The 24,641-nt window shown below is 42.1% G+C and overlaps 1 protein-coding gene across 2 annotated transcripts; it reads right to left on the reverse strand.

The window, feature by feature from the left end:
• Positions 1-11,739: 11,739 nt before the first annotated feature.
• Positions 11,740-24,231, reverse strand: LAX1 (lymphocyte transmembrane adaptor 1). 2 transcript variants are annotated; one of them, XM_053916065.1, is made up of 7 exons: positions 23,891-24,231; positions 22,692-22,820; positions 22,147-22,276; positions 19,561-19,670; positions 19,058-19,168; positions 18,433-18,518; positions 11,740-16,494 (listed from the first exon to the last, which is right to left on the reverse strand). In XM_053916065.1, exons 3-7 carry the CDS (start codon positions 22,233-22,235, stop codon positions 15,688-15,690), a joined length of 1,203 nt encoding a protein of 400 aa, XP_053772040.1. In that variant the 5' UTR covers positions 22,236-22,276; positions 22,692-22,820; positions 23,891-24,231; the 3' UTR covers positions 11,740-15,687. The 2 variants fall into 2 exon arrangements, with proteins under 2 accessions (XP_053772040.1, XP_024427855.2); XM_024572087.3 differs by lacking the exon at positions 22,692-22,820.
• Between the last annotated feature and the right edge of the window lie 410 nt (positions 24,232-24,641).

Consider the following 24,641-nt stretch of genomic DNA (forward strand, 5'->3'; position numbering starts at 1 on the left):
AATCATTGGCCCTTATTCACCATTTTCTGTTTCTTTAAACTCCCCCTCTCGTGGTTCAAGGACAAAATTCTATCTTAGTTTCTTTTCAAATTCTCTGGCTGCCAGTTCTCTAGTTCCTTTGCAGGTTTTCTTTCTCCAGCATTCACTTTTTTCATGTTCCCTAGGACTCTCTCCTCAGCCTTCATTGTGTCACACTCTGCATTCTCTTCCTGGGTTATTTCATCCATTTCCCTGGTTTCAACTATCAATTAATTATATGTGGTGACTCTCAGATCTGCTTGTCTCCCAGATTTCTGTCCAACTGTGTACAGGAATTTTCAGTTGGATGTTTCAGAACTACTTTATTCTTTTTTTATATATATATATTTTAATTTTTAGAGAGAGGGGAAGGGGGGGAGAAAGAGAGGGAAAGAAACATCAAATGCCTCTCACACACCTCCAACTGGGGACCTGGCCCACACATCCGGCATGTGCCCTGACTGGGAATTGAACCGGCAACCTTTTGGTTCACAAGCTGACACTCAATCCATTGAGCCACACCAGCCAGGGCCAGAACTACTTTAAATTCCATATACCAAAAACTGAAATTATTACTCTGTCCCCACCAGCTCCTCTCCTGAAGTCTTCATCTCAGTGAACAGTGCCACCCACCATCCACCCAGTTACTGAGGTTAGAAATCTGGAAGTAATGGGGAGTCCTCTTTTTCCCCACACATGCCATCTTCAAATACCTATGAAATCCTACTGACTTTACCTCTTAGATATTTCTTGAATCTACACTTTTGTTTCCCATTCCCATTGCTTCTGCTTAGTTTGAGTCCTTTACCGCTTGTTGCTCATCTTTCAGATTGCTGCCACTTTGGTTTTGCTGCCTCTCCATCTTTCCCTCTCTTTAGTTTACGTTATGAACTACACAAAATTTCTCGTTCTACAATAATCTAAACACAATGCACACACACATATACACATACACGTGCTTGCTTATGCATAAAAGTTTTTCTAGAGAATTTATTAACAGTGGTTAACTGAGGAGAGAGGATCTAGATGTCCGACGTGGAAAGGAGACTTTTTATTGTACATTTTTGTATTGAGCCAAATGTGTGTTACTTTTATTATGTAAAAACTAGTTTTTAAAAAGACATCTCTACACTTTGACCCAGAAATTACACATCTAGAAGTTTATCCTGTAATTGTACTCATACATGAGCAAAAATGATGTACATACATGGATATAATATAACCTAAATGCCTGTAACTACTATACTGATAAATACAAGAGTATAGCCATACAATAAAGTTTATGCTGTCATGAAGAAGAATGGTGTGCTTTGTACTATGTACCTCTGTGTATTAATATGTGTGATCACTATAAAAGGTTATCATTTTTATATGATAGAACCATCTCTAGAAGAGTTTAGAAGAGACCTGAACAATGAGAGTTGAGGTGTGAATCCTGGGGAACAGAACATACAAAGGAACTAGAGAACTGGCAGCCAGAGAATTTGAAAGGAAACTAATGTAGAATTTTGTCCTTGAACCACGGGAGTGTTACTGTACAGGCACTGGCCTGGAGTGTGTGGGTTCTTGACTTTGTGTAAGAAAGATTTCTCAACATGAGTCCAGGTAATTTTGATAGTACTTTTATTGAAGCTGGAGAGAATGAAACAAAGGAAAGATTTAGGGTAGAAAAAGTAACAGGAGAGAGCCTAGGTGGTACTCTGCTTTGACTCCCTAGAGGCGTTATAGAAAAGAACTGAGCCAAGGCGGGGCTGCTGTTAGCTCACTGGGAAGTAAGGGTCACACAGACAGAAGTGAGCCAAGGTGTGACTGCTTGTAGCTCAACAGGAAGTCAGAGATAAAGGGGGCCCTGGAGACAGGATTGGGGGTAAGCCTGGGTTGGGTTGCCACTGCCCACTGCTCCCCTGGCTGCAAGTCTCCTTGGGACCCTTAGAGTTCAGGAGGAAATAAAAAGTTCATATCTGAGAAGGGGCACAGGCAAGCTCTGGAGTGAGCTGCACAGGGTCTGTCCCAAGGTCTTTTTATCTTTTCTCTGTAACTGAGAATATGAAGGGAAGATTCCAGCAGAATATATATCAGCTTTCCAGGTGCATTTTTAATATGCTGATGCATCAAAATGAGTGCATGGGTGGGGTGAGGGGTTGGGAGTATTCTTTGGTCTGCTATACTGTTTTACTTTTATCTTGAGTCTATCTGGCTTTTAACGAGGTTTTTGTTATTTTTTTCCATGACTTGTCTGTCCTTGGGTTTGGGTGGCACAGATGGTGTTAACTGGGTCTCTTTTTTCTCTCTCCCAGACCAGGGAGATTTCAGCCTGTGCTCTTTGGTTAGGGAAGAGAGGTGTAAACCATTACTCTTAAGTGTTCTTGGTTAAGGGTAATAAGTTGTTATAATTCACCAGCTGGCTATAAGTTGCTCAAACTGTTTGGCCTTGTGTAATTTTCTTGTCTCAGTTTTCCCATTCCATTTGCCCAGTAACTTTCCTAGCTTCTTACTATCCTCTCTCAGGAAGGGCAGTTTAAAGAAACAGAAAATGGTGAATAAGGGCCAATGATTGCATCATGATTTGGGGTTTCACAGACCTGGTGTGAATCTTGACTTTGCCACTTTCACCAATGATACCTTGCGCACATCACTAGAACTTTACAAGCCTTTGTAAAAAGAGGTTAATAATATTATCTAATAGAGTTACCGTGAGGATTCAATTGGATGATGTATATAAAGCTGTTGGTACAAAGCCTGGCACATAATAAAGTATCAATTAATGCTGGTTGATAATAAGAGGAAAAATAAGCACTGAAAAGGATCCAGCTAATTTAAAACCAGTGCCCCTACAACAGTAATTTCAGAGAAGCCATGGAGACATAAATCCAAATGAAATATATTTAAGAGTATGTGTGAGGTGAACAAGTAGTCAAGAAATTTGCCAATGAAGATAGGTTGGGAAATTAGGTGTGCCACATAAAGCTATATCACTGCTGAAGACAAAGATAAATTATTGAAAGCAGGTAGAGGAAATGAAATATAGGGGACACAGAGGTGAACAATGATTTCAATGACAAAAGATTTCTCATTGGAAACCATGGAGGCCAGAAAACAGTGGAGCAAAATCTTAAAGTGCTGAAAGAAAACATCTGTCAATCCAGAACTCTATATCCAGCAAAAATATTCTTTAAGAGTGAAGGCTAAATAAAGGCATTCTCAAATCAAAGATAACTAAGAGACTATGTCATTAACACATCTGTTCTAAGAGAATTGCTAAAGGAAGTTCTTCAGGCTGAAGGGAAATAATACCAGAGGGAAACTTGGAATTTTAGGAATAAGAGAATAGTAATGAAAGTGTTAAATAGTTAGGTAAATATAAAGGTCTATTTTTCTTCTCTCAAGGTTCCTTTAAATATGTGTGACTAAGTGAGCCCTGGCCAGTGTGACTCACTGGATTGATGTTTCTCTCCCTCTTCCTCCCACCCTTCCCCTCTCTCTAAAAGCAAATAAGTAAAGTCTTTAAAAATAAATATGTGTGACTGAGTGAAAGCAAAAATGATATCACTGGAGTTTTCAAATGTACATGTAATATATATATAATAGCTATACTATAAAGGAGGAAGGGTAAAGAGGCCTATATGGTTAAATGCTTCTACATATTACTTAAGGTAGTAAAATATTAACTCTGAGTAAACTATGAAAAGATAATTGTATACACTGGATTTTCTAGGCAACCCCTATAATGATAATCCAAAGAGATATAGGCAAAAAGCTAATGGATAAGTTAAAGTGGAATAATTTAAAAATTCAAATAATAAAGAAAAGCAGGAAAGAGGAATGACAAGAGCAGTAACAACAACAAAAACAGAAAGGAAAAGCAGGAAACAAATGATAATATGGTAGCCCTAAATCCAATCATATTAATGATTATATTTATTACATACTTGTGTAGATGGTCTAAATATAGCAATTGAAAGGCAGAGATCATCTGATTGAATTTTAATAGATCACGATGTCATGGCTGCACCACATTGTAATTGTGTTAAATACCAATTGTTTGCTTTAAAGGGAATGATTTTATGTTACTTGAATTTCACTTGAACAGGTAATTTTAAAAAATACCACAACATAGGCTATATACCACTCTAAATACAAAGATATAGTTAGATTAAAAGCAAAAGAATGGAAAAGAATAAACCATACAAACACTAATCAAAAAGGAAGCTGATGGGAGAGAAAGGACAGCTCTTCTTTACAGGTAAATTACAGTTAATAAATGGAGAAGGAATGAAGGAAGTAGAAAGTCATTGTTATGCCACCTCTGTAATAATTGGCACAGGCAAAATTCACAGGCTAAAATTAATAATGTAAAATTTGAGAAGAAACTGGTTATTTGAATAGTCTGAAGGTATATTCCCTTAGATGTTTATTTATTACAAAAGGGGGAAATAGTCACTTTACAGTAGAGAAAACCTTGCAGACACTAAGTGACCAAGTTAAAAATCACCAGTAATAAGGCACATTGATGTCATGTACCTGCTAAGATAATGCACTTTTGGGGAAATGTTATGCAGTTTTCTTTCCAAAAATGAATCAGTCTAATCATGAGAAAACATGAGACAAAAGACAAATCAATGAATAGTTTACAAAATAACTGACTAACTCTCTGGCCAGGTGGCTCAGTTGGTTGAGGCATCCTGCTGTACTCCAAAACGTTGTGGATTCGATCCTGGTCAGGACACATACCTAAGTTTCGGGTTCAATCCCCAGCTGGGGCACATAAAGGAGGCAACTGATTGATGTTTCTCCCATCGATTCTTCTCTCTCTCCCTTCCTCTCTCTCTCAAATCAATAAAGCATGTCCCTCGGGTGAGAATTTTTAAAAAAGTAAAATAAAATAACTGACTAGTACTATTCAAAAGTGTCAAGATCACGAAAGACAAGGCATGAACGAGAAGCTGCCACTGGAGGAGACTAAGAAGACATACAACTAATTGTTATGCAGGATCCTGGAACAGAAAAGAAAACCGGTAAAAAGCTGGTAAATGCCAAATACAGTCTGTAGGCATGTTAATACTATTGTACCAATGCTAATTTCTCAGTCTTCTTTTGTACATCATAGTTACACAAGATGTTAACATTAGGGGATGTTTGGTGAAATATATGTGGGAAATCCCTGTTTGAGTGTTGTAACTTTTCTATAAGTCTAAAATTATTTCAAAATAAATCTTTTTAAGTGAAAGAAAGGAAAGAAGGGAGGAAGGAAGGAAGGAAGGGATATTGGCTGTATTAATACCACATAAAGCATGAACTGGCTGGTATGGCTCAATGCATTGAGTGCTGGCCTGTGAATCAAAGGGTCGCCGATTTGATTCTTAGGGCACGTGCCTGGGTTGTGGGCCAGTTTGGTGGGGGCTCATGAGAGGCAACCACACATTGATGTTTCTCTCCCTCTCCTTCTCCCTCCTTTTCCCTATGTCTAAAATCAAATAAATAAAAAAATCTTTAAAAAACGCAGATAAGGCAGACTTCAAAATAAAGAATAAGGGACATTACTGCATGTTGCCATGTATAACGCACACTTTTTTGCCCAAATTTTTGAGGGAAAAATAAGGATGAACATTATACATGGGTAGTACTAATTCAATATCTATATAAATGTTTTTTTATTTATTTATGCTTATGCATTAAAAGTGTAACTCTAGAAAGCAATAACGATATCCATATGCAAAATAATACCCTGGAATACAATAATCCACTTTGTTTCTAAATATAAATAAATAAATAACTGAATTAAGAAATTAAAATGAAAGATTTTTTTCTTGCAAGTTTGGGTCAAAAACGTGGGTGCTCATTATACATGGCAAAATATGTCATATGACAAAAGAGTCAATTCACCAAGAAGACATGACAACTCTAAATGTGCGTGCAGCTAACAATAGGGCTTCAAAATACTTGAAGACCGAATGGGTAGAACTGAAAGGATAACTAGGCAAATCCCCAATTACATTTGAAGATTTCAGTACAGTGGAATCTTGGTTATCAAACTTAATGCCATCCAGAAGGCTGTTCCAGAAGCGATTTGTTCAAAAAGCAAATCATACTCACACTGGTGCATCTCTCTCGTGCTTGTCACCTGAGGGAGGCATAACCAAACAGCTATCAGCACGAAAGAGGTGTCAGGGTGAGAAGCAAAGTTTTGCTCAGCAATCGAGACATTTCTTCTGTGAACAATTTGTTTGAGAACAATTTGTTTGAGAAACAAATTGTTCAAGATGGAACATGTTCAAAAACCATGGTCGACTCTACTTCTCTCTGAGTAAGAAGGAAAATTATTAAGTACAGATAACCTGAACAACATGGTCAACTGTTGGGAAAATTTCCGGGGCCAAGAGACCAAAGAAAGAGGCTGACAACTAAAGTATTATATCAAAAGTCTATTTAGGGAACTTACATACATGGGTGTCTTGGGTGGCTGCAAGATGATGTGGATACCCTTTGTGCTGCATGATAGGTACTAAAGAATTATATAGAACAGGACAGGATGGATAGGGGCACTGGAGCATGAGCTGCCAAGATAGGGGGAAAATGCCTTGCATGCTTTCCCAGAGCAGTGCAATGACCTGTCCCAGGGACCAGCAGGATGTGGGGCTTAGGGTAGGGGTCAATCAGTTTCTGAAGCAATCTCTGTTCAGGTCTGGATCTAGCTCCAAGGTCCAGCAGCAGTCATATCATTGAACAAGTCTCAACTCCACATCAACCAACTTAATTTGACATTTCAGAGCATCCACTCAACAGCAGTTGAATACATATGGTTTTTTTTTTTTTAAAGGCCAAAGCATTCTTAGAGTCATAGCATCTTTTTCTAAAAAAAGATTTTATTTATTCACTTTTTAGAGACAGAGGAAGGGAAGGAGAAAGAGGTAGAGAAACAACAATGTGCGAGAGATACATCAGTCAGTTGCCTCGCGCACACCTGTAACTGTGAACATGGCCCAAAATCCCCCAGGCATGTGCCATGACTGGAAATCAAACCGGCGACCCTTTGGTTCACAGGCCAGTGCTCAGTCCACTGAGCCACACCAGCGAAGGCTGAACACATTCTTTTCACATGAGGTTCTGCAAAATTAGAACACACTTGGAGAATTATGTCTTGATCTGGGATTATCAAGAATGGGTTTTCTCTTCTAGAGAGTCAGTGTTCTCCAGGACACCTGAGCTAAACCTGAGCTCTGTCAGAGATTCTCAGCATCTGAGAACAAGGGATCTTGCAAATTTGGCCAAGTGGAAACCTTCCCTGATGTGTCCGCCTGGCATTGCCCAGGGCACTGGTGGCTCTCTATGGCTGCTTTCTGCTTTGATGTTTGCTGTGACTTCCAGGAAAGGAAGCACCACCCTTAAATCAATACCACATCTCATACATAATCTAAATCACTTTATCAGGAAGCCAGCAAATGTATCAGGCCTAGCAGCATTCTTCCTATGTCTCATTTTTTCTTTTGAAAACCAGATGTTTGTGTGTGCCTGTGTGTGCACATATCTTTTTACTTCTCTGAATGTTATAACAGGCTTGAGATATTATCAGATTCATCTATCATCAGAAACAGTGATAGTCGTGGTAGACAAAATAATGCCACACCCCCCCCAACATGTTCAAGTCTTAATCCCTGGGACCAGTGAATGTGCTACCTTTCATGGTAAAAAGGGTTCTGCAGTGTGATGAAATTAAGGATTATGAGAATGGGAGATTATTCTGGATTATGTAGGTGGGCCCCATGTAATTACAAGTATCTTTATAAGAAGAAGACATGAAAGTTAGAATCAGAAAAGGGGGCATGATGACAGCAGCAGAGGGTGGAGTGGGTGCTCTGAAGACAGATCGGAGGACCCATGGGAGGCAGCTGGCCTCTAGAAGCTGGAAAAGGAAAAGAAACAGATTCTCCCCTGGAACCTCCTGAAGGAATTACATACCTGCTGACACCTTGGTGAGAGTCCTGTGAGACCTATTTCAAACTTCTGTTGTGTAGAACTGTAAGATCATAAATTTATAGTTTTAAGCCATGAAGTTTGTTGTGGCAACAGGAAACTAATATAATAGTTAAATTATCAGTCTTTTTTTTTTCTTTCTAGCTTTCTAGGTTTGGGTTCATGTTTAGAAAGACCTTTACCAATCTGAGATTATAAAACTTTTCCCCTTGTCTCTTTTTGAAGCTTCTACAGTTTTAGATTTTATTATTTTAATAGACTGACTAATAGAAGGGACCAGCTAGAGGTCCATATCTCGAACTGGGAGAACAGCAAAATGGAAATATCGATGGAAGAATCCTTGTCCTTTTGACCTTTGGACTAGGGCCTGTCTTTCCCTCCAGGAGCCCACCCGTGAACACTGAAGGAGCCACAGTTCTTGGGAGAAGGGATGTGTTTTCCGTAGTTGGAATGGGGAAGTGAAAGGTCCCATATTCCTGTGAAGAGATTCAGGTAAGCACATGACCCTGAGGACAGGGAAAAATGCCTGTGGGAACAGCGTAGGCTACATAATTTGTGGGACCCAGTGAAAGTGAAAAGGTGGGGTCCCTTGCTCAAAAATTAGGTAAAAAGTACTGTTAGAGTTCTGAAATATAAAACTTTTCCCTTTCTTCTGTTCTCTTGACTTCTTATGGTGTTCCTTACTATTTAATGCCATTGTAAGTTAGAATTTTAAATTGTTAATATGAATTTTATAATTTATATTTATATTGTGTAATGCTAGTTTAAATGCAAATATATCAGCATGTAACTCATATGTGGAATCACCAAATTTGCAAATTTTATTTTGTAGCTAATACATTCAGATAGTTCATCTTCATTATTTGCAGTTTCTGGGTTTGTAAATTTACCTACTTATAGCTAAAATTTATTAGTAACCTCAAAATCAATACTCTTGGCACCTTTGGTCATTCATGGATGTGAACATGTGCAAGCAGGAAAAATTTCAATTAGCCAACACCCATGTTCCCCTACATAAGGCTGAACGAGACAAAATCCTGCCTTCTCATTTCTGCTGTCAGACTGTAAACAAGTGTCTTTCTTGCAGTCTATTTAGTGGCACATTGTCTGTTACGGTTGTGGTTTTTGTTGGTGATTTCACTGTTTCAAATGATCCCTAAATGTAGTGCCAAAGTGCTATCTACTGTTCAAAGGGCAATAAGGCCATGAGATGTGTTTGATGGAGAAAGTATGGGTGCTAGACAAGCCTCGCTCAGATGCGAGTTACAGTGCAGTTGGCTGTGAGTTCCAATGTTAATGAATTAATGATATATGTTAAAAAGGTGTCTTTAAACAGAAACACACACAAGGTTATGTATTGATCAGTTAATGAAAATATTGTGACCAGAAGTTCAAAGTAACCTCATTTTTTCTTTCCTTTAGGAGCAGTGTGGTTCAGTAGTATCTACTAATTCAGTATTTACGGTGACTTTCTAGACTATAACTACTATGAATAATGAGAATTAATTGTATTTCATTCTTACCAGGACAGTTGAAAGACTGCACAATATATCCCAACTGCTTTTACTCCTGTGATTTGTGATTTATAAGAAGAAATACTATATATTTGGTATTTTTTAAAAAAGATTTTACTTATTTATTTTTAGAGAGAGGGGAAGGGTGGGAGAAAGAGAGGGAGAGAAACGTCAATGTGTGCTTGCCTCTTGCACACCCCCTACTGGGAACCTGGCCTGCGACCCAGGCAGGTGCCCTAGACTGGGAATTGAACTGGAGACCCTTTGGGTCGCAGGCCAGCACTCAATCCACTGAGCCACACCAGCCAGGAATATATATTTGGTCTTTGTCCCCATTTCTGGCACAGAGTTCCTAGAACCCTCGGAATTTTCTAAGTGATGAGAGTGACAAAGGTTGACAAAGGTACCTTTTGTTATATTAATTGTGACTTTCTGATAACTCTTAAAGAGGGGAACAACTGCCAGAGAACCAATGACTAGAGGGTTGCAACTTTCAGTCCCACCCCACTGACCTCCAGGGAGGGAAGAGGGTCTGGATATTCAATCTATTGCCAATAGCCAATGATTTAATAGTCAATCATGCTTATGTAATAAAGTTCCCTTAATACCCAAAAGAACAAGATCCAGAGAACCTATGGTTGGGTGAGCCAGACTGATTTTACGATGAGGATAGAAGCTCCTTCACGTGGAACTTTATTCGGCTGTTGATTCTGTCCTTTAATACCCGTTGTAATAAATCAGTAATTTAGTGAGTAAACTGGTTTCCTGAGTCTTATGAGCTGCTCTCAAATTAATGGAACCCAAGGATAGAGTTCTGCGAACCTCTGATTTACAGCTGGTTGGCCAGAAGCACAAGTGGCAACGTGGACTTGAAATTGACATCTGAAATGGAGGGCAGTCTTGTGGGACTGAGCCTGTAGCCTGTGTAATTCGATACTTTCTCTAGGTAGGTGACGTCAGAATTGAGTTGTAGGACACCCAGCGGTGCTGGAGAATTGCTTGGTGATGTGGGAATGCCCCATGTTACACCAGGTGATCAGAATTTTTACCTCCACTTCTTGATCCATGTACAGTTTACAAACACACTCCACCTTCCACTTATTGAGAGTAAGGGAAGACTGAGGGGAAAGGAAACTATGGGGCCCTGGCTGGTGTGGCTTAGTGGATTGAGTGCTGGCCTGCGACCCAAAGGGTCTCCAGTTCAATTCCCAGTCTAGGGCACCTGCCTGGGTTGCAGGCCAGGTCCCCTTAGTAGGGGGTGTGCAAGAGGCAAGCACACATTGATGTTTCTCTCCCTCTCTTTCTCCCTCCCATCTCCCTCTAAAAATAAATAAATAAAATCTGAACAGTATTCTGAATGAGGTCATAATCCATATAATATAAATTTGAATATTTAATTCACTATATTTAACTAAGAAATCATAATTGCTTAGATATTTTTATATCTATTTTCTCATCCTAATCTTGAAAAAAATTTTCTCATATTTAGCATTATCAGGCATATGAGATCAGATAATTACTGCAGTTGGGCATTCAATTTAACTCAAAATGTCCTGGTAACTGATGTGAGACAACGAAACTATAAAAGGAAAGAAAGAATTATAATTTAATAGAAAGTCTTTCATCCATTCATTTGTAAAAATTCTCAGAACAAGAAATAAACAGAACAGTTAACTGTCAAATATGAGGCAATTATAATTTATTAATCATTCTCAATGGGAGAATGTATATAAGTGTAACTGGCTTATTGGGGTATAAATATGACTTGCCCCCCAACTCTGGTAGTTTGAACCTTCCTTTCCTATTGGGTGATATCTTTCTTAACAACTTACTTTGATCCCATAATTTTTCATTTCCTTTTGGTTATAAGAATTCTGTCATGCTAATACTTAAAAACTCAGTTTTGTTCAAATTTTTGTTCTCACATCTGATACAAATCCCTCCTTACTTGACCAGGTGAGATTTTCATCCTCTCTACGCACTTGTTGTAGCTTCCTTGGCCATCAAGACCAGATGGACACGGTGCCCTATTTGGTAGGAATTTAAATGCCGGCCACTGGGGTGAATCTGAGATCCCTGATGAAATCTATTCACAATACAGTCATGAGATGTGGGAGAAGTAGCTCCTGGAATAATTTGTCTTTATCCCACTGTTTTAGTCCATTCGTGCTACTGTAACAAAAAAAATGACACAGACTGGGTGACTTAAACAACAAAAATTTATTTCTCACAGTTCTGGAGGCTGGGAAGTCCAAGCTCAAGGTGCCAGCAAGTTTGGTGTCTGGTGAGAGCCCACTTCCTGACTCATGGACAGCTTCTTCCGGCTGTGACCACACATAGTGGAAGGTGAGGGGGCTCTCTGAGACCACCTTTATTAGGGCACTAACCCCACTCATGAAGGCCCTACACTCATGACCTAATCACCTCCCAAGGCCCCACCTCCAAATATCATCATATTGGGATTGGGTTTCAGCATGACTTTTGGGGGCACACAAATGTTCAGTTTATAGCACCCACACAAGTGCTTGTAAGGCCTCCTTAGATTTGTCCTTGGGGCCCATACCTGATACCTTATTGAGGTGGTGTCAACAAGACGGCCCAGGCCCAGTCACTATCTCAGGGTGACACTCTTACTGTGCCATGCCCAGTAGTGGGTGGCCAGCTGCTGCTTCAGAACTGCTCTCTTCCGGCAATTCTTCTGCAGTTCTGGCAATGTTCTCTTCTTCTTCCTTTTTCTGGGCCGTCAAGCACTCTGCAGAAGGAGGTTACCACCCAGGGGACATGTGGGCAGTGAAGGAGGAAATAACCTCTCTTCCTGACCAGGACACTTCTCAACGGCTAGCCTCTGTCACTCTCGGTCCTCTCCCATGGGGCAGGGATGAAGCACAGGGGAGAGCAGTATATGGTAGGGCTAATTTCCCCACTCTCAGCAAGCCCTGAGGGGGATTGGCTGCCTCCTAACAGCTGGTGGCACTCTAACCTCGGAATGTGGGTTGTTTTATACCTTTACTACTCAGCTTTAGGCCTTAGCCTTGATTCCTGAACAACAGTAAAAGCTTCCTCGACATTTTATGGTATAAGTAGGTGTCCTGAACCCACATCATCAATCAACAATTATCAATAACTACCTTTATCTTCGTCTCTCGGCTGAGAGCAAAATTGAATGCAAAGGATTTAACTACATTTAAGTCAAAATATGTTTGACTTAATGATGCAGCAAGCAAAAGGATGCAGATTGATAGGGGAGACTGAGCATGTATGCTAGCAAAACAACTCAACACAAACACCCAGAACTATTACACCAGCATGTGCTTTATATTACACCCATTTTGCAGAATAAGAACCAAAGGCACACTTATTTAAGTGGGATGATCCTTTTGCCTTTACTCCCAGTTTTATCCATGCTTTAAAATTATTATTTAGAAATCATTTACAGAAGAGTTGCAAAGACAGTACAGAGTTCCCGTATACCCTTCACCCACCTTCCCCTAACGTTAACATGTTCTGTATCATGGTATATTCCTCAAAATTTAAAAACTAACATTAATATACTACTAGTAACTAGGATATATCTTTTTTTTGAATTTCATAATTTTTTTTCCTGCTAATGTTCTTTTTCTGTCCCAGGATGTAAATCAAGGCGCCTTGCTCTACTTACTCATCAGGTTCCCTCAGTGTCCTCCATGACAGAGGCTCAGCCGCTCTCTGGGTTTCCTGGCACTTTTAAGAGCTCTGCTCTGGTATTTGTAGGATGTCATGCCATTTGGGTTTTCTGACTTTTTCTCATGATAAGACTGGGTTTTAGATTTTAGAAAAGAATACCACAGAGGTGAAGTATCCTTTTCCTTAATCATGTAGCAAAATGACTTACTACCAGTGAGTTATCCTTGATCATGTGGTCAAGATGGTGTCTGCCAAGTTCCTCCACTCTAAATTTCTTTTTTCCCCCATTCTATACTCTGTTTGTTAGAAAACAGTCACTAGATCCAGCCCACACTGAAGGGGAGGGGAATTAAGTTCCAGGGGGAGAACCAAATAATTTGTGGACATGTGTGTCAAAATCATTACAGTAGTCAGTATTTTGAGGAAGAGTCTTCGAGGTTATGAAACTGTCTTATTTTTCCGTAAAGTGTCACCCACTAATTTTAACATTCATCCAGACTTACCCACAGCAATTATTCTGGGGTCTTAATGGTGATTTTCTTTTTCCTTCATTTCTTCTACATTTATTGTTTATAATTTATCTGTAAGGAAGACTGATCCTTTTCCCTCATTTTGGCTATTTGACTGTTGGTATGGATATCAATTATAGGTATTTCTTTTATTCTTTGGGTTATACATTTATGTTATAATTACTTATTTTTATTTCTCAAATAATTCTAGCTTTGACTTAGGGAGCACTTTCAGTTGGCTCCTTTGAATATGCTCCCATGTTTTCTTCCCACCCTCCTTTAGTTTTCTTTGCCCCAGCCCTAGAAATAGTCCATTCTCCAAGGAGCTCTGGTTCCATTTACTGGAGAATGATATTTGGAAGCCATGTTCTGAGTGTTAAGTGTGTTCATTGCTATTGGGGAGTCATAAAATCTATGCCCTCTAGTGGCAAAGCTAAGAAATGTATGAATATTCACCTATGTACACACACAACTATATTGATTTCTGTATCTATTCATATATATACACATGAGGTCGAACTGTACTGCCAACTCTAATCCAGCACCACCACCTTAATTGGAGCCTTTGCTACTGGCTCATTTGTTACTTCTTCCTCTGACAGTAAGAAACCTGTGGCTCCTCATCTGTAATATATTTATTTACTTATTTGTTTAACTTTAGTATGCACTTAAAGTAGTTTCAGAATAGCTAACCTACACTCCTGTGAAATACAAATTTACCAACTGGAGTGCAGTGTTTTCCTAGAGTTCTTCGTGTCTTCATCTTAGTTTCAAGTAAAAACATTATTTTCCGAAGTTAATTAGGCCATCTCTTTCTCCTCACCCTCTTCACTGAGGTTGGGTCATGTATTTGTAAGACAGTTAGATCCATTTATCGCAATCTGCATTTCATCATGTGTTCCCCTGACAGCCTGGTTAATATTTTTAATTTACATGTAATAAAAGTCACTCTGTATGCTATACAGTTTTTTTTTCACATTTTGACAGATGCATAGAATTATGTGTGCACCATCACAGTACCACACAGAAAACTCCATTACCCTAAAAATTTCTTGGTGGTGAACTCCTTGTCCCCTTTCCTCAAACTCACCAACCACTAATCTGTTCTTCATCCCTATAGTTTTGCCTTTTCCAGATGTCATATAAATGGAGTCATGCAATAGGTAGAGCTTTAGGTCTAGCTCCTTTCACGTAGAAAAATGCATTTAGATTTGTCCATGTTGTTGCACGAATTGACAGTTCATTTCTTTTTTACTGTTGAGTATAGATAGCCGTATAAATATACCGCAGTTTCCCCATTCACTTGTTGAAGGACATCTGGGTTCTTTCTAGTTTCTGACAAATGTGAATAAAGCTGCTGTAAATAGTCAGTATGGCTTGTGTGTGTGAAGACAAGTTTTCAAGTCACTTGGGTAAATACCTAATAGTGAAATGTCTGGGTCATATAAATGTATATTTAGAGAGATTGCCAAATAGTTTTCCAAACTGAATCTCATGCTTTACAATCCCACCAGCAGTGAGTGAGAGTTCCTATTATTCCACATCTCCATCCTCATTTTAAAGTGGAAACTGTCCCCCTCCCCTACTCTGACTTCTCCCTTCCTAATAGCCTCTGCCCGGATTACAAAATAATCTGAATTTTTGCTTTGAAGCCTGCTGGTATTAGTGAAGATAATAATTTTAGACCACTTTATATTTCCACTGTGCACTAAAGTACTCTCTCATTTCATTCTTTCTTTCTTTCTTTTTTTTTTTTAATCTCTTAACAGTCGCAAAAGGCAGTTTTAGAAAACATTCTTAGGTTGGTATGAGAGATAATGGTACCCTATTTGAAAATAATTTTTTTCTGGCTTTCCCAGACCTCTGCTTTTGTGAGCCTCTTAGCTCCCTACTCCTTCTCGGCCTCATTTTAGCCTAACCAAGTGAATCCCCTGAAACAAGGATGGTCAAGGGTCTTCCCCTGGATCCCACAGGCTAGACTCTGTGTGGCTTTCCAGCTGGGTGGGTGGGTCTTAATTAACCAGGAAGGAGCCATGTCTCTGTGTGTCTGGTTCCTGCCCAGAGTCCCCTCCCCCTAACTTGGCAGCAAGCACAATGTCATAGTCATTAGAGTCCTCATCTGACATTTCTTCTTCATGTTTCATCTGAGTATCCTCACTCTGTGCAGATGGCTGATAAATCACATAATCCCCTAAATCCAGGAACCTCTTTGATTGCATGACAAATTGGATGTGGGTCCCTTGACCATCTGTCCTGCCCTCGTTGTGGTTTGTGTTTGAGGTTGTCACTTCTTCTGCCTGACACTGGCTTCCACTGGGATCTGCTGGTGGGACATTTTCATAATCTCTGCAGTACTGAAAAGACACCCAGGGCTGCTTCCCCTGGATGGCCCCAAGATCCAACTCTGCCATGTTGACATAGTCATTTGAAGTCTGAGAATAACCTTCCTCATCACTGAGTGGATCATTATTCTCAGTTCCCAGAGACCAAAAACTGGTGCAGTCACTGACATTGGCACAGCCCTTGTCTCCTTCCTCAGTAAATTCCAGCTCTGGGGCAATTGGAAGGATAAAGAGGTTCCCAGAGGGGTTGTTGGGAGAAGCTAGACTCTCAGCAATCTCTTCTGCTGTGGGGACGTTGACATAATCTCTTGAGTCCTCTGAAGAGATGCTCGGGTGGTCTCCAGGTGCTCTGATGTTGACATAGTGTGCTGAGGGAGTGAGGTTCCCACACATCTGGGGCCTGGTGGCATTGTCATAGATTCCCACAGTGTGAGTCTGGGCTCTGTGCTCCTGGAGGACATTGCCTGCTTGGGAGGGCTATGAGCAAGAAGAGAAAGCCAGTGACAGGATAGAAGCAGAAACGTGGACAAAGCCTTTCTTCTTCCCACCCAGGCCTGTTATCTGACTGTTCCTTCACTCAGTTCTCCACCGTGGAGAACAGCTCTTAATCAGGGGTCTCCCAATGCAAGACTTTAGATGGTAGAAAAGTATGAACAAATAGACTGAATTTAGGGAAAGCAACCGTGTAAATGTGGGGATAAATTGAAACTGCTTTTTGGCCACAGTGTGGGGTTTCAACGGGGAGTGGAGGGAATGTTATAAACTGGAGAGCGCCTGCCACCTCAGAGCACACTGAAGGGTAGTAGAGCATCGTGCGCAAGGGTAAAGATGGGCTCAGACTGAGGGTGCAAACCCTAGCCTCAGCACTCTGTCCTGAGTTTGGGCAAGTTACCTAAATTCTCCGTGCTTTAGTTTCCTAACGTATAAAATGGGGATAATTATAATACCTATATTTTAAGGTTTCTGTGAGGAGTAAATGGGTTACTACATCTGAAGTGTTTAGAATTGCTTCTGGCACAGAGAAAACACTAAAATGTTTGTTGTTATTATTAAAGAGGCAGCTGATTATGGCCATTAGGGATGCTGGTCTGATGTTTCCAGAACTTCTGAATTTTCAAGAAAAGCGGGGCATCTGGACTAAAAGCTGGACTTTCATGTGAAAGCTTTTAGATTTTTAAATGTTGGAAACTGGCTCAACTGTCTTTCAAACACGGGAGTCTAAGCTAACCATATTTTATTTGTGGACTAAAGTCTGTCTGGGATCCAAGCTCTATGTGCACAACTCCCTCAGGACCCACCAAGTCCTGGAACTAGGCTTGGTGGAGGACTTTCCTTTTCCCTGCCATGCGTCCGTGGAGTCCAAAGATGGGACATGCAGAAGGAGGAGGAAGCAAAGGTGGCGACATGGAGGTGCCACAAGGCAGAGAGAGGCTGGGTAACAACAGAATCACCATCAGCAGCAGGCCTGCATTTACTGAAGATGACCATAAACCCAAAGCGACTGGTTCTTTAACAAGTGAAGCAGGCCCTCGGTTGTCCCTGTGCCTCTGCCCAGCTGTGTGGGCCTCCGTGGGGGCTACCGTCAGAGCCATGGCAGAAGGCACGTGGGGCTGTTGTTATCAGTTGTGATACTCTCTTTGCAACGTCAAAGGAGTCCCCATTTGATCAAACACTTCCTACTCTAGCTATAGTGCTCAATGACCTATGACTATTAATGCCGTTGAGTATAATTAAGATAATTTGATACAAGCCCCAGAAGTAATTCCTAAAGCTGGGTTTTGAGTCTGTTTTGAGCACCAAGAGCAATGTTGGAATATCAATGACTCTCCTGAGGCAATTGTTTTGAAGAGGACCATAGGGATTTGAATAAGCATCAAGTGTTTGCTAGAAGAACCCACTGTGATTCTAACACCCTGTCCTGGAGGACTCCTGCCCTGGTGCCCTTCTTCTTCTTTTTTTTTTTCACCCTCACCCAAGGACATTTTGTTTTTCATTGCTTTTAGAGAGAGAAGAGGGAGTGAAGAAGAGAGAGAGAAACATTGATGTGAGAGAAACATTGATTGGTTGTCTCCTGTGCGTACTCAGAGTATCGGACCTACAACCTAGGTGTGTGCCCTGGCCTGGAGTCCAATGCTCTAACCAACTGAGCCACACCAGCCAGGGCCCTGGTGCCCTTCTTAAAATCCCAAGCACTTGCTCATATCTTTTTAAATTTAATTTTTCTCTGTGGTTAGTAGGGAGGTCCTGAGGCTGGTCTTCTGATTTATTAATGGGGCTGTAAGAGTGAGTGCCAAAGGACATGCTGTTTGTTTGCAGTGACACAAGATCTGGGACCTACAGCCCTTTCACCTGAGTCTTTCTGCCACAGACAAATAATTTTCCCCCAAAGGGCTGGTCATTTTCTGGGAATCTTACCACATGCCCAGAGTGAGGGCTGTCAGAGTTTCTGGAGAGGAGGCTCTCGACACTGAAAATACGGATACTCCTCGACTGATGTCTCCCTGAAAGGACAGAGAACAAATCCTGATGCTAGTTAGCCAGTCGCAGCTTCAGCCTGCACTCTCCCTGCATTGCGGGTGAAGTGGGTGGCTGGTGCTTGGGGGCTGGTATTCTCCGGTGAGAGGGTCAAAGCTATAAGGATGATTGCCTCTGGGATGCCAGAGACACTAGCACAGGGGTGGGGGGCTGGGAGGGAAGCTCCTGGTGCGAACCCCTCCTGCCTATAATGCTGGCAGCCAAGTTCTCCTTGGGAAGGGCTTCTCCATCCCTGGACACACCCATCTGTCCTCTGCTACCTTAACATCTGGAAAAAAACAAATCCCAAATCCAGACAACCCCCAGCTCCCTTTTTAGAGCTTTCTAGGCTCCCCACTGGAGTTGCATCTTAAAGTTTATCTATCCCATTGTTCTCCATGCTTCCTGACTGAAGGGCAGAAAGTTCTGAAGGTTTAGAGAAAGTTGCTTCCAGGTGGTAAGAGTTGCATTTTGGGGGTAGAAGCCCCATACGTCTGGACTCCATTGATTAGAAAGAGGAACCTACCTAGCTCTTCTTGCGTCCGGGGCAAGAGGTCATAAATATTTTTGGCTCGTTGTCTGGATCGAAGCAGAGTCAGCAAGAACATGTTGGTAACTCGCAGGTAAGGATCTCGCCCTGCATGGCAGTGAGAGAGAAGGGGATTCTTGGGGATGACATGGTCCTTGAAAGTTTTCCCTACCCGCACCCTGCATCATAAAAAGTTCACTTCAGACTTGGCAAATTCCATTTGAGCTCTAAGAACAGGGAACTCAATGGCAGAAAGAGAAAACAAGGGCCCAGGAGTACTAGATAAATGTACAAAGACTTTCAAAACAGAACCCCAATCAGCACTAAGCCTTTCGGAGCCACAGGTTAGGATCTTGAGGGAGATAAGGACTAGCGTGTCAGATAAGAACAGAGGACTCCTTGGTGCAGTAGTTTATCCCTGGAGAAGAAACTGGGCTTAAAGAGCAAGGCTAGATTATTGGTCATAGCCCGTCTGAACTCTGGACAAACAGGGGACTCACGCTTCTTCCGCTTATTCCAGTTCCACAGGATGCAGAGAACTGCGATGACTAGGAGGATGGCGAGGAGCCCTGCAAACCCAGAAATGATGCTGCTGCTCTGGTCTTTAGCTCTGTGAGGAAAACTGAGTGTCATGCCCCAGCCAGGGAGGATGGAGAGGTTGGAGAAGATGCTTCCCTCAGGAGTTAGAGCCTGAGGATTTGCCGTGGGAGCCTGGTGAAAAAAGGCCGAGCTGGGGTGGGCTGTGTGGTGAGAGAGGGTCATCTCTTCATGGGCAGAGGGAAATTGGATACAGGAGAAGGAACTCTCCTGTGTGAATGCTTATTGGATGCTAGGGTTTTGAATGTGAAACTTATTTAATCTTTACGACAATCCTGTCTCTCTCTTTGTGGCCCCAGAACCTGAGATTTAGACTCAGATAAAGTAACATATCAAACATCACACAGGTGGGAAGGATCAAAGATGGAATTTTGGGGCTCAAACGTCATGCTCTTTTCACTGCATCACATTGGCCTCCAACTTGCAAAAGCAAGTGCATCTGCCCTTGCTTCACCTTGTTCCAGACCTAGGCTCCCTGTCTTTCAAGGAGGGAAGGGTTACCCAATGTACTATTAGGGAGTGGCAGCTGTGACAGAGTCCAGCTTGTGCATTCTTGAGTGATCTTCACAGCCCCAACTTGTGAAGCTGGTCTCCGAGCAACACTCTATCCTGTGGAATTTAGCCAACACAAAAGCAGTGAGCAAGTTCCATGCTGGTTGCAGTTTCCCCGGCAAGGATGGGGTTAGTGCCCTTTATTGGCTGTTTTAACAGCAAGCAGCCATTTGAGATTACAGAGGGAATCACTAGCACACCTGGCATACCCCCAAATATTAGAAACTAGGTCATCTACCTGGGAAAGTGTTTGTTCTCCTGAGTTCTAGTCTTGTTTATCCAACTTTATCCTGGGCATTTCCACAAGGCTGCCTAACAGGTATCTCAAACCCAATCTGTCTGAAATAAGTCCTGTTCTCCTCCTATAAGCCCACTCCTCCTCTGGTGTTTCCCATCATCCAGTAGTTCCATCTAAAATCATTCTTGACTACTCATTTTCCTCACGTCCCACTCCTACTCAACCATCAAATTCTGTTGTTCAATGCTGGGCATCTATCCCAAACCCAGTTACCTTTCAGCCCTCCACTGCTGCCACCTGGCCTAAGCCACCGTGTGTTCCACATCGGCCTTTGCAATAACCTTCCTAATGGGTCTTCTTGCTTTCACTCTCAGCCCCAACATACTATCTCCACACATGAGCCAGCGTGATCCTCTAAACAGTAAATCAGATGGCACCCCTCCATGACATCACACCTGGGGTAACATCCATAGTCCCAACCCAGTGAGGACCTCACATCACCTTATGTTCTGGCCTCTTCCTACCTCCTACTTCCTTTCCTACCACTTTGCCTCTGACTTTGATTGCCAGGATTCCTTGCTGTTCCTGCCCATGCAAAGCACAGTCCTATCTCAGACCTGCTCTCTCCCAGGTATCTGCATGGTTCAGTTCCTCATTTAATTCAGGACTTTTCTGAAATGTCACCTCCTCAAACAGGTCTTCCCTGACTACACCTTATTCTCAGTTCCCTTACCCTGCTCTGGTTTTTCTTCATAGGGCTTATGACTGACATTATATTACACATTCATTTGTTTATCTGTTTATATCTGACTCTATGACTTGAATATAAGCTCCAGGAAGTCATGGACTTGTCTATTATGTTCACCTGGTACTTGGAATGGTAAGGGCCTGATGAGTATTTGTTAAATGAATGAGCGAATTCATAAACAAATGAGTAAATACAAAAACAGTTTTCTTTGGAGGGGGTGGAAATCCAGGATTCTGACTTTATGAATTCATTCCCCATCAATGCCCCGTCCACCTGCAAGTGACATGTATTTGTCATGGTAATAACATTTATTTCCCAAAGTACAGTGATTTTGATTTTAAATTATTATTGTTGAGTTGTACTGTTATCATAGCACTGAAAGGTGTACCTACCAGTGCTCCTAAAGTTTTAACTGCTGGTGGACTTTTACTTTTGTTAGGAAGATATTGAAAGTAAAGGTAGAACGTGCAATTGATATTGGCGATTAGTTCTATGAGATTTTATGTCCTAAAGACATACCTTTATCATATCCACGATTACGTTTTTCATTCATAGCAAGTTTTTAGGACCTAAAAACATATCTTTGGGAAAAGCGGGCCCTTGGTTTTCATCATAGTGGGACCCAGTACTTTTCTGAGGAGTAAGTGGAGGCACTTGGGTTAGGAGAGGCTGAGGACAGAGATCAGGGCCAGCGAGAGGTGAGAAATCCAACCAGGGCAGGCCAGGCAGCTAGCTCTAAGAAAATCCTGTGTTGTCACAGCTTTTCCTGTCCTTTTTCTCCTCACCACCTATTCCTTTCCTCTGAGCAGTTCTGAGCAAACGTCTCTGAGCCTAGAGTCTGGTGGTCTCAGTGGACCCGAGTCTGGTTTTGAGGGCTGGCAACCTTCCACCGTACACCAGGGCCCTCTGTAATTTGGGGAAGGGTGCAGTTCACCACCCAGAGCCACTCACCTGTCCAGCCTGCCGAGAGTTACCTGCAGAGTGCCAGGCTCCGACGTCCTCCCTCTGATTTGAGAAAGGGTTGGGGTGATGACATCCATTGTCACAGGAACTTCTCTGGCTTTGGCCTCTCCTTGTGAACCTGTAATCACAGTCAGCTAGTCAGCATGGCTGCCACTTTTCTGGGATTTTCCTAAGCTGCTGACTCCCAAGAGAAAAGGCAAAATTAGTTTGTATTTTACCAATAACCCTTTGTGGTAGGAACTGCCCCCCCCCCCCGCCCCTCTTTTTGTAGATAAGAATGACAGAAATCCTCCTGGTCTCCAAGTCTTCCAAACACTCCCTAATACAGAATGTTTTACTCTCAAAATTTCTTCTTCTTAAATCTTTATTCACCAAAGTCCCTCACACAGAGACAATAAAGTCTGTGGGTTTTTAAACTTCCAATCTTTCCTTCTAGAATGTTCTTTCCCCCAACAAACTCCTTACCTTGTATCTACCCCTGAAATGTCAGGCTGAGTTGACCCCAAATACAAAAACAACAGGTTTGGTTCTACCTGGGTGTGGCTACAATGCCCACTGCAGGAGGGGAGAGATTGCCTGGGTGTGGGGCTCCTGAGTGGTGATTCAGGTGGAAGCCATATCTCTGCCTTCTGGTGCAAGTGTCAGGAGCTCAGAGGTGGAAACTGCCAAGAGGCCAGAGAGGCTCTGTGAGAAGCTCATCTTCCCCCACCCCCAAAGCAGAGGGAATGGAAACAGAGAGTCAATGACAGGAAGCAGCACCACCAACGTGCTAATGAAGCAGGGGGCACAGGAAATGCTGCTCTGCTCTTCATAATATAGAAGAAAACATAACTGCACCACTGTTCCCTGGATTAGCCAGGTGAGCTGTGGTCTCTGGGGAGTGGCATTAACAAGGGGCAAAGTGGCAGGACATTTGTGATTGTTCACCCTGGGTTTCTGAGGCGTTAGTGTTTTATAAGCCTCCAGGCTTATAATTTCTTTTTAAGCAGGTCTAAGGAGTACTGGAGGGTGCTTTTTAGATACAAATGCAGATCTCTGATACCTGATGCTGAATCGTGGGCAGAGGGTAGAAAGGTCGTCTTCATAAATGCTGGCCCACGTGATTTTGATGGAGCTAATCTGTGTTTCAATATTTTGAGAACCTCTGTTCTGGATATTACCCCAGAATGGAGCTAATGCTGGGTTAGCAGGAACCCTGGAGGCCGTTTGTACCCTCCCTCTTCTCCCACAGCCTAAAGGCCTGCCCTCAGTGGTCCCCAACTGCTGGCTTTTCTCTCTGGGGCTCTTCTGGAGAAGATGGATCCAGCCCTGGTTTCTGCACACCAGTCTCAGAAACCAAATGGTTTATCTCATTTGTCTACCTAAAGACTCCCAAAGTTTGAGGATTGTTCCAGAATTGCTTCTAACTCTCTTACCCTCTTCCTCTTACCGATTTGCTGAGAATCTACTTGTGTCTTAGGAGAGTCCAAAGAGAAGGGATTACTGAGACTATTATGCGTGTGAAGAAGAAGAGCCTCTGACTTCACTCTCCACAAGGAAATAGATTCCCAGGTAAATGGCAAGGAAGGAAGCCAGGGCCACATCACCACGCCTCTCTCCCATCTCTTCTGGACCTGTCAGCCCTTGCCCTGTGGGTGCTCTCAACGGCCCCCAGGGGAGGGGCCCCTTATGGCTCTCCCCAGTTCCGCCACTCCAGCTCTGCACTGTCACCCCTCCCCCCTAGTAGCCTTACCTGGCAAAAATCAGAGATGGCTCAGAGGCAGCTGGTTCTAGAACTGGAATCTGAGTCTCTGTCCACTTTTCCTTTGGATCAGGACTTAGTAAGAATGAGGACTCCGCACGGGAAAAAGATCCATGGCTCCAGTGTGTGGCTGGGACTATTGGAAGAGAGGTTCCCCAGGCCTGTCCTGAGCTACTGATGCCCAGAGGGGACCGTTGTGAACTGGCAACTTGAAAGATGATACACAGGACACAGGACGGGCAGATAGAACCAAACCTTAGAACCCTGACTACTACTTTAGAAAAATATTTTTTGAAGAACTTCCTCTTGCGTGTGATCATCTCTTATCTATCTACTCAGCCTGCTTGAGTCAGATTAATCTTGCCTCTGATCTTCTGATTTTATCCTGCTTCACACTGAAGGGAAACAGCGCCCTCAAAGGAGGCTCCCAGGCCGAAGACCTAGCTCAGGTTCCCAAGGTCTGGCTGCGCCCTTTTGCCCTGCTCTTCTTTCCCTCCCCACGGTACACAAATCATTTAAACCAACAGTTAAAACACAAAATAGTGTCTGAAATGATTTACCATAATAGTGGAAGAAAACTACTCATTCCTGGGAAACAGGGTAGATGTTTTAAACTAATTGCTCTGGTGTATCCCTTTAATCATGTTTAATGATTTCAGGGGTTGAATGTGACATATGATTCTAAAGTATTGTTAAAGAGAAAATGATAGGCCCAAAATGGTGTCATTTGAGCTAAAGCCCA

The sequence above is a fragment of the Desmodus rotundus genome, chromosome 12 (genome assembly GCF_022682495.2).
Source record: "Desmodus rotundus isolate HL8 chromosome 12, HLdesRot8A.1, whole genome shotgun sequence".
NCBI classification, from domain to species: domain Eukaryota; kingdom Metazoa; phylum Chordata; class Mammalia; order Chiroptera; family Phyllostomidae; genus Desmodus; species Desmodus rotundus.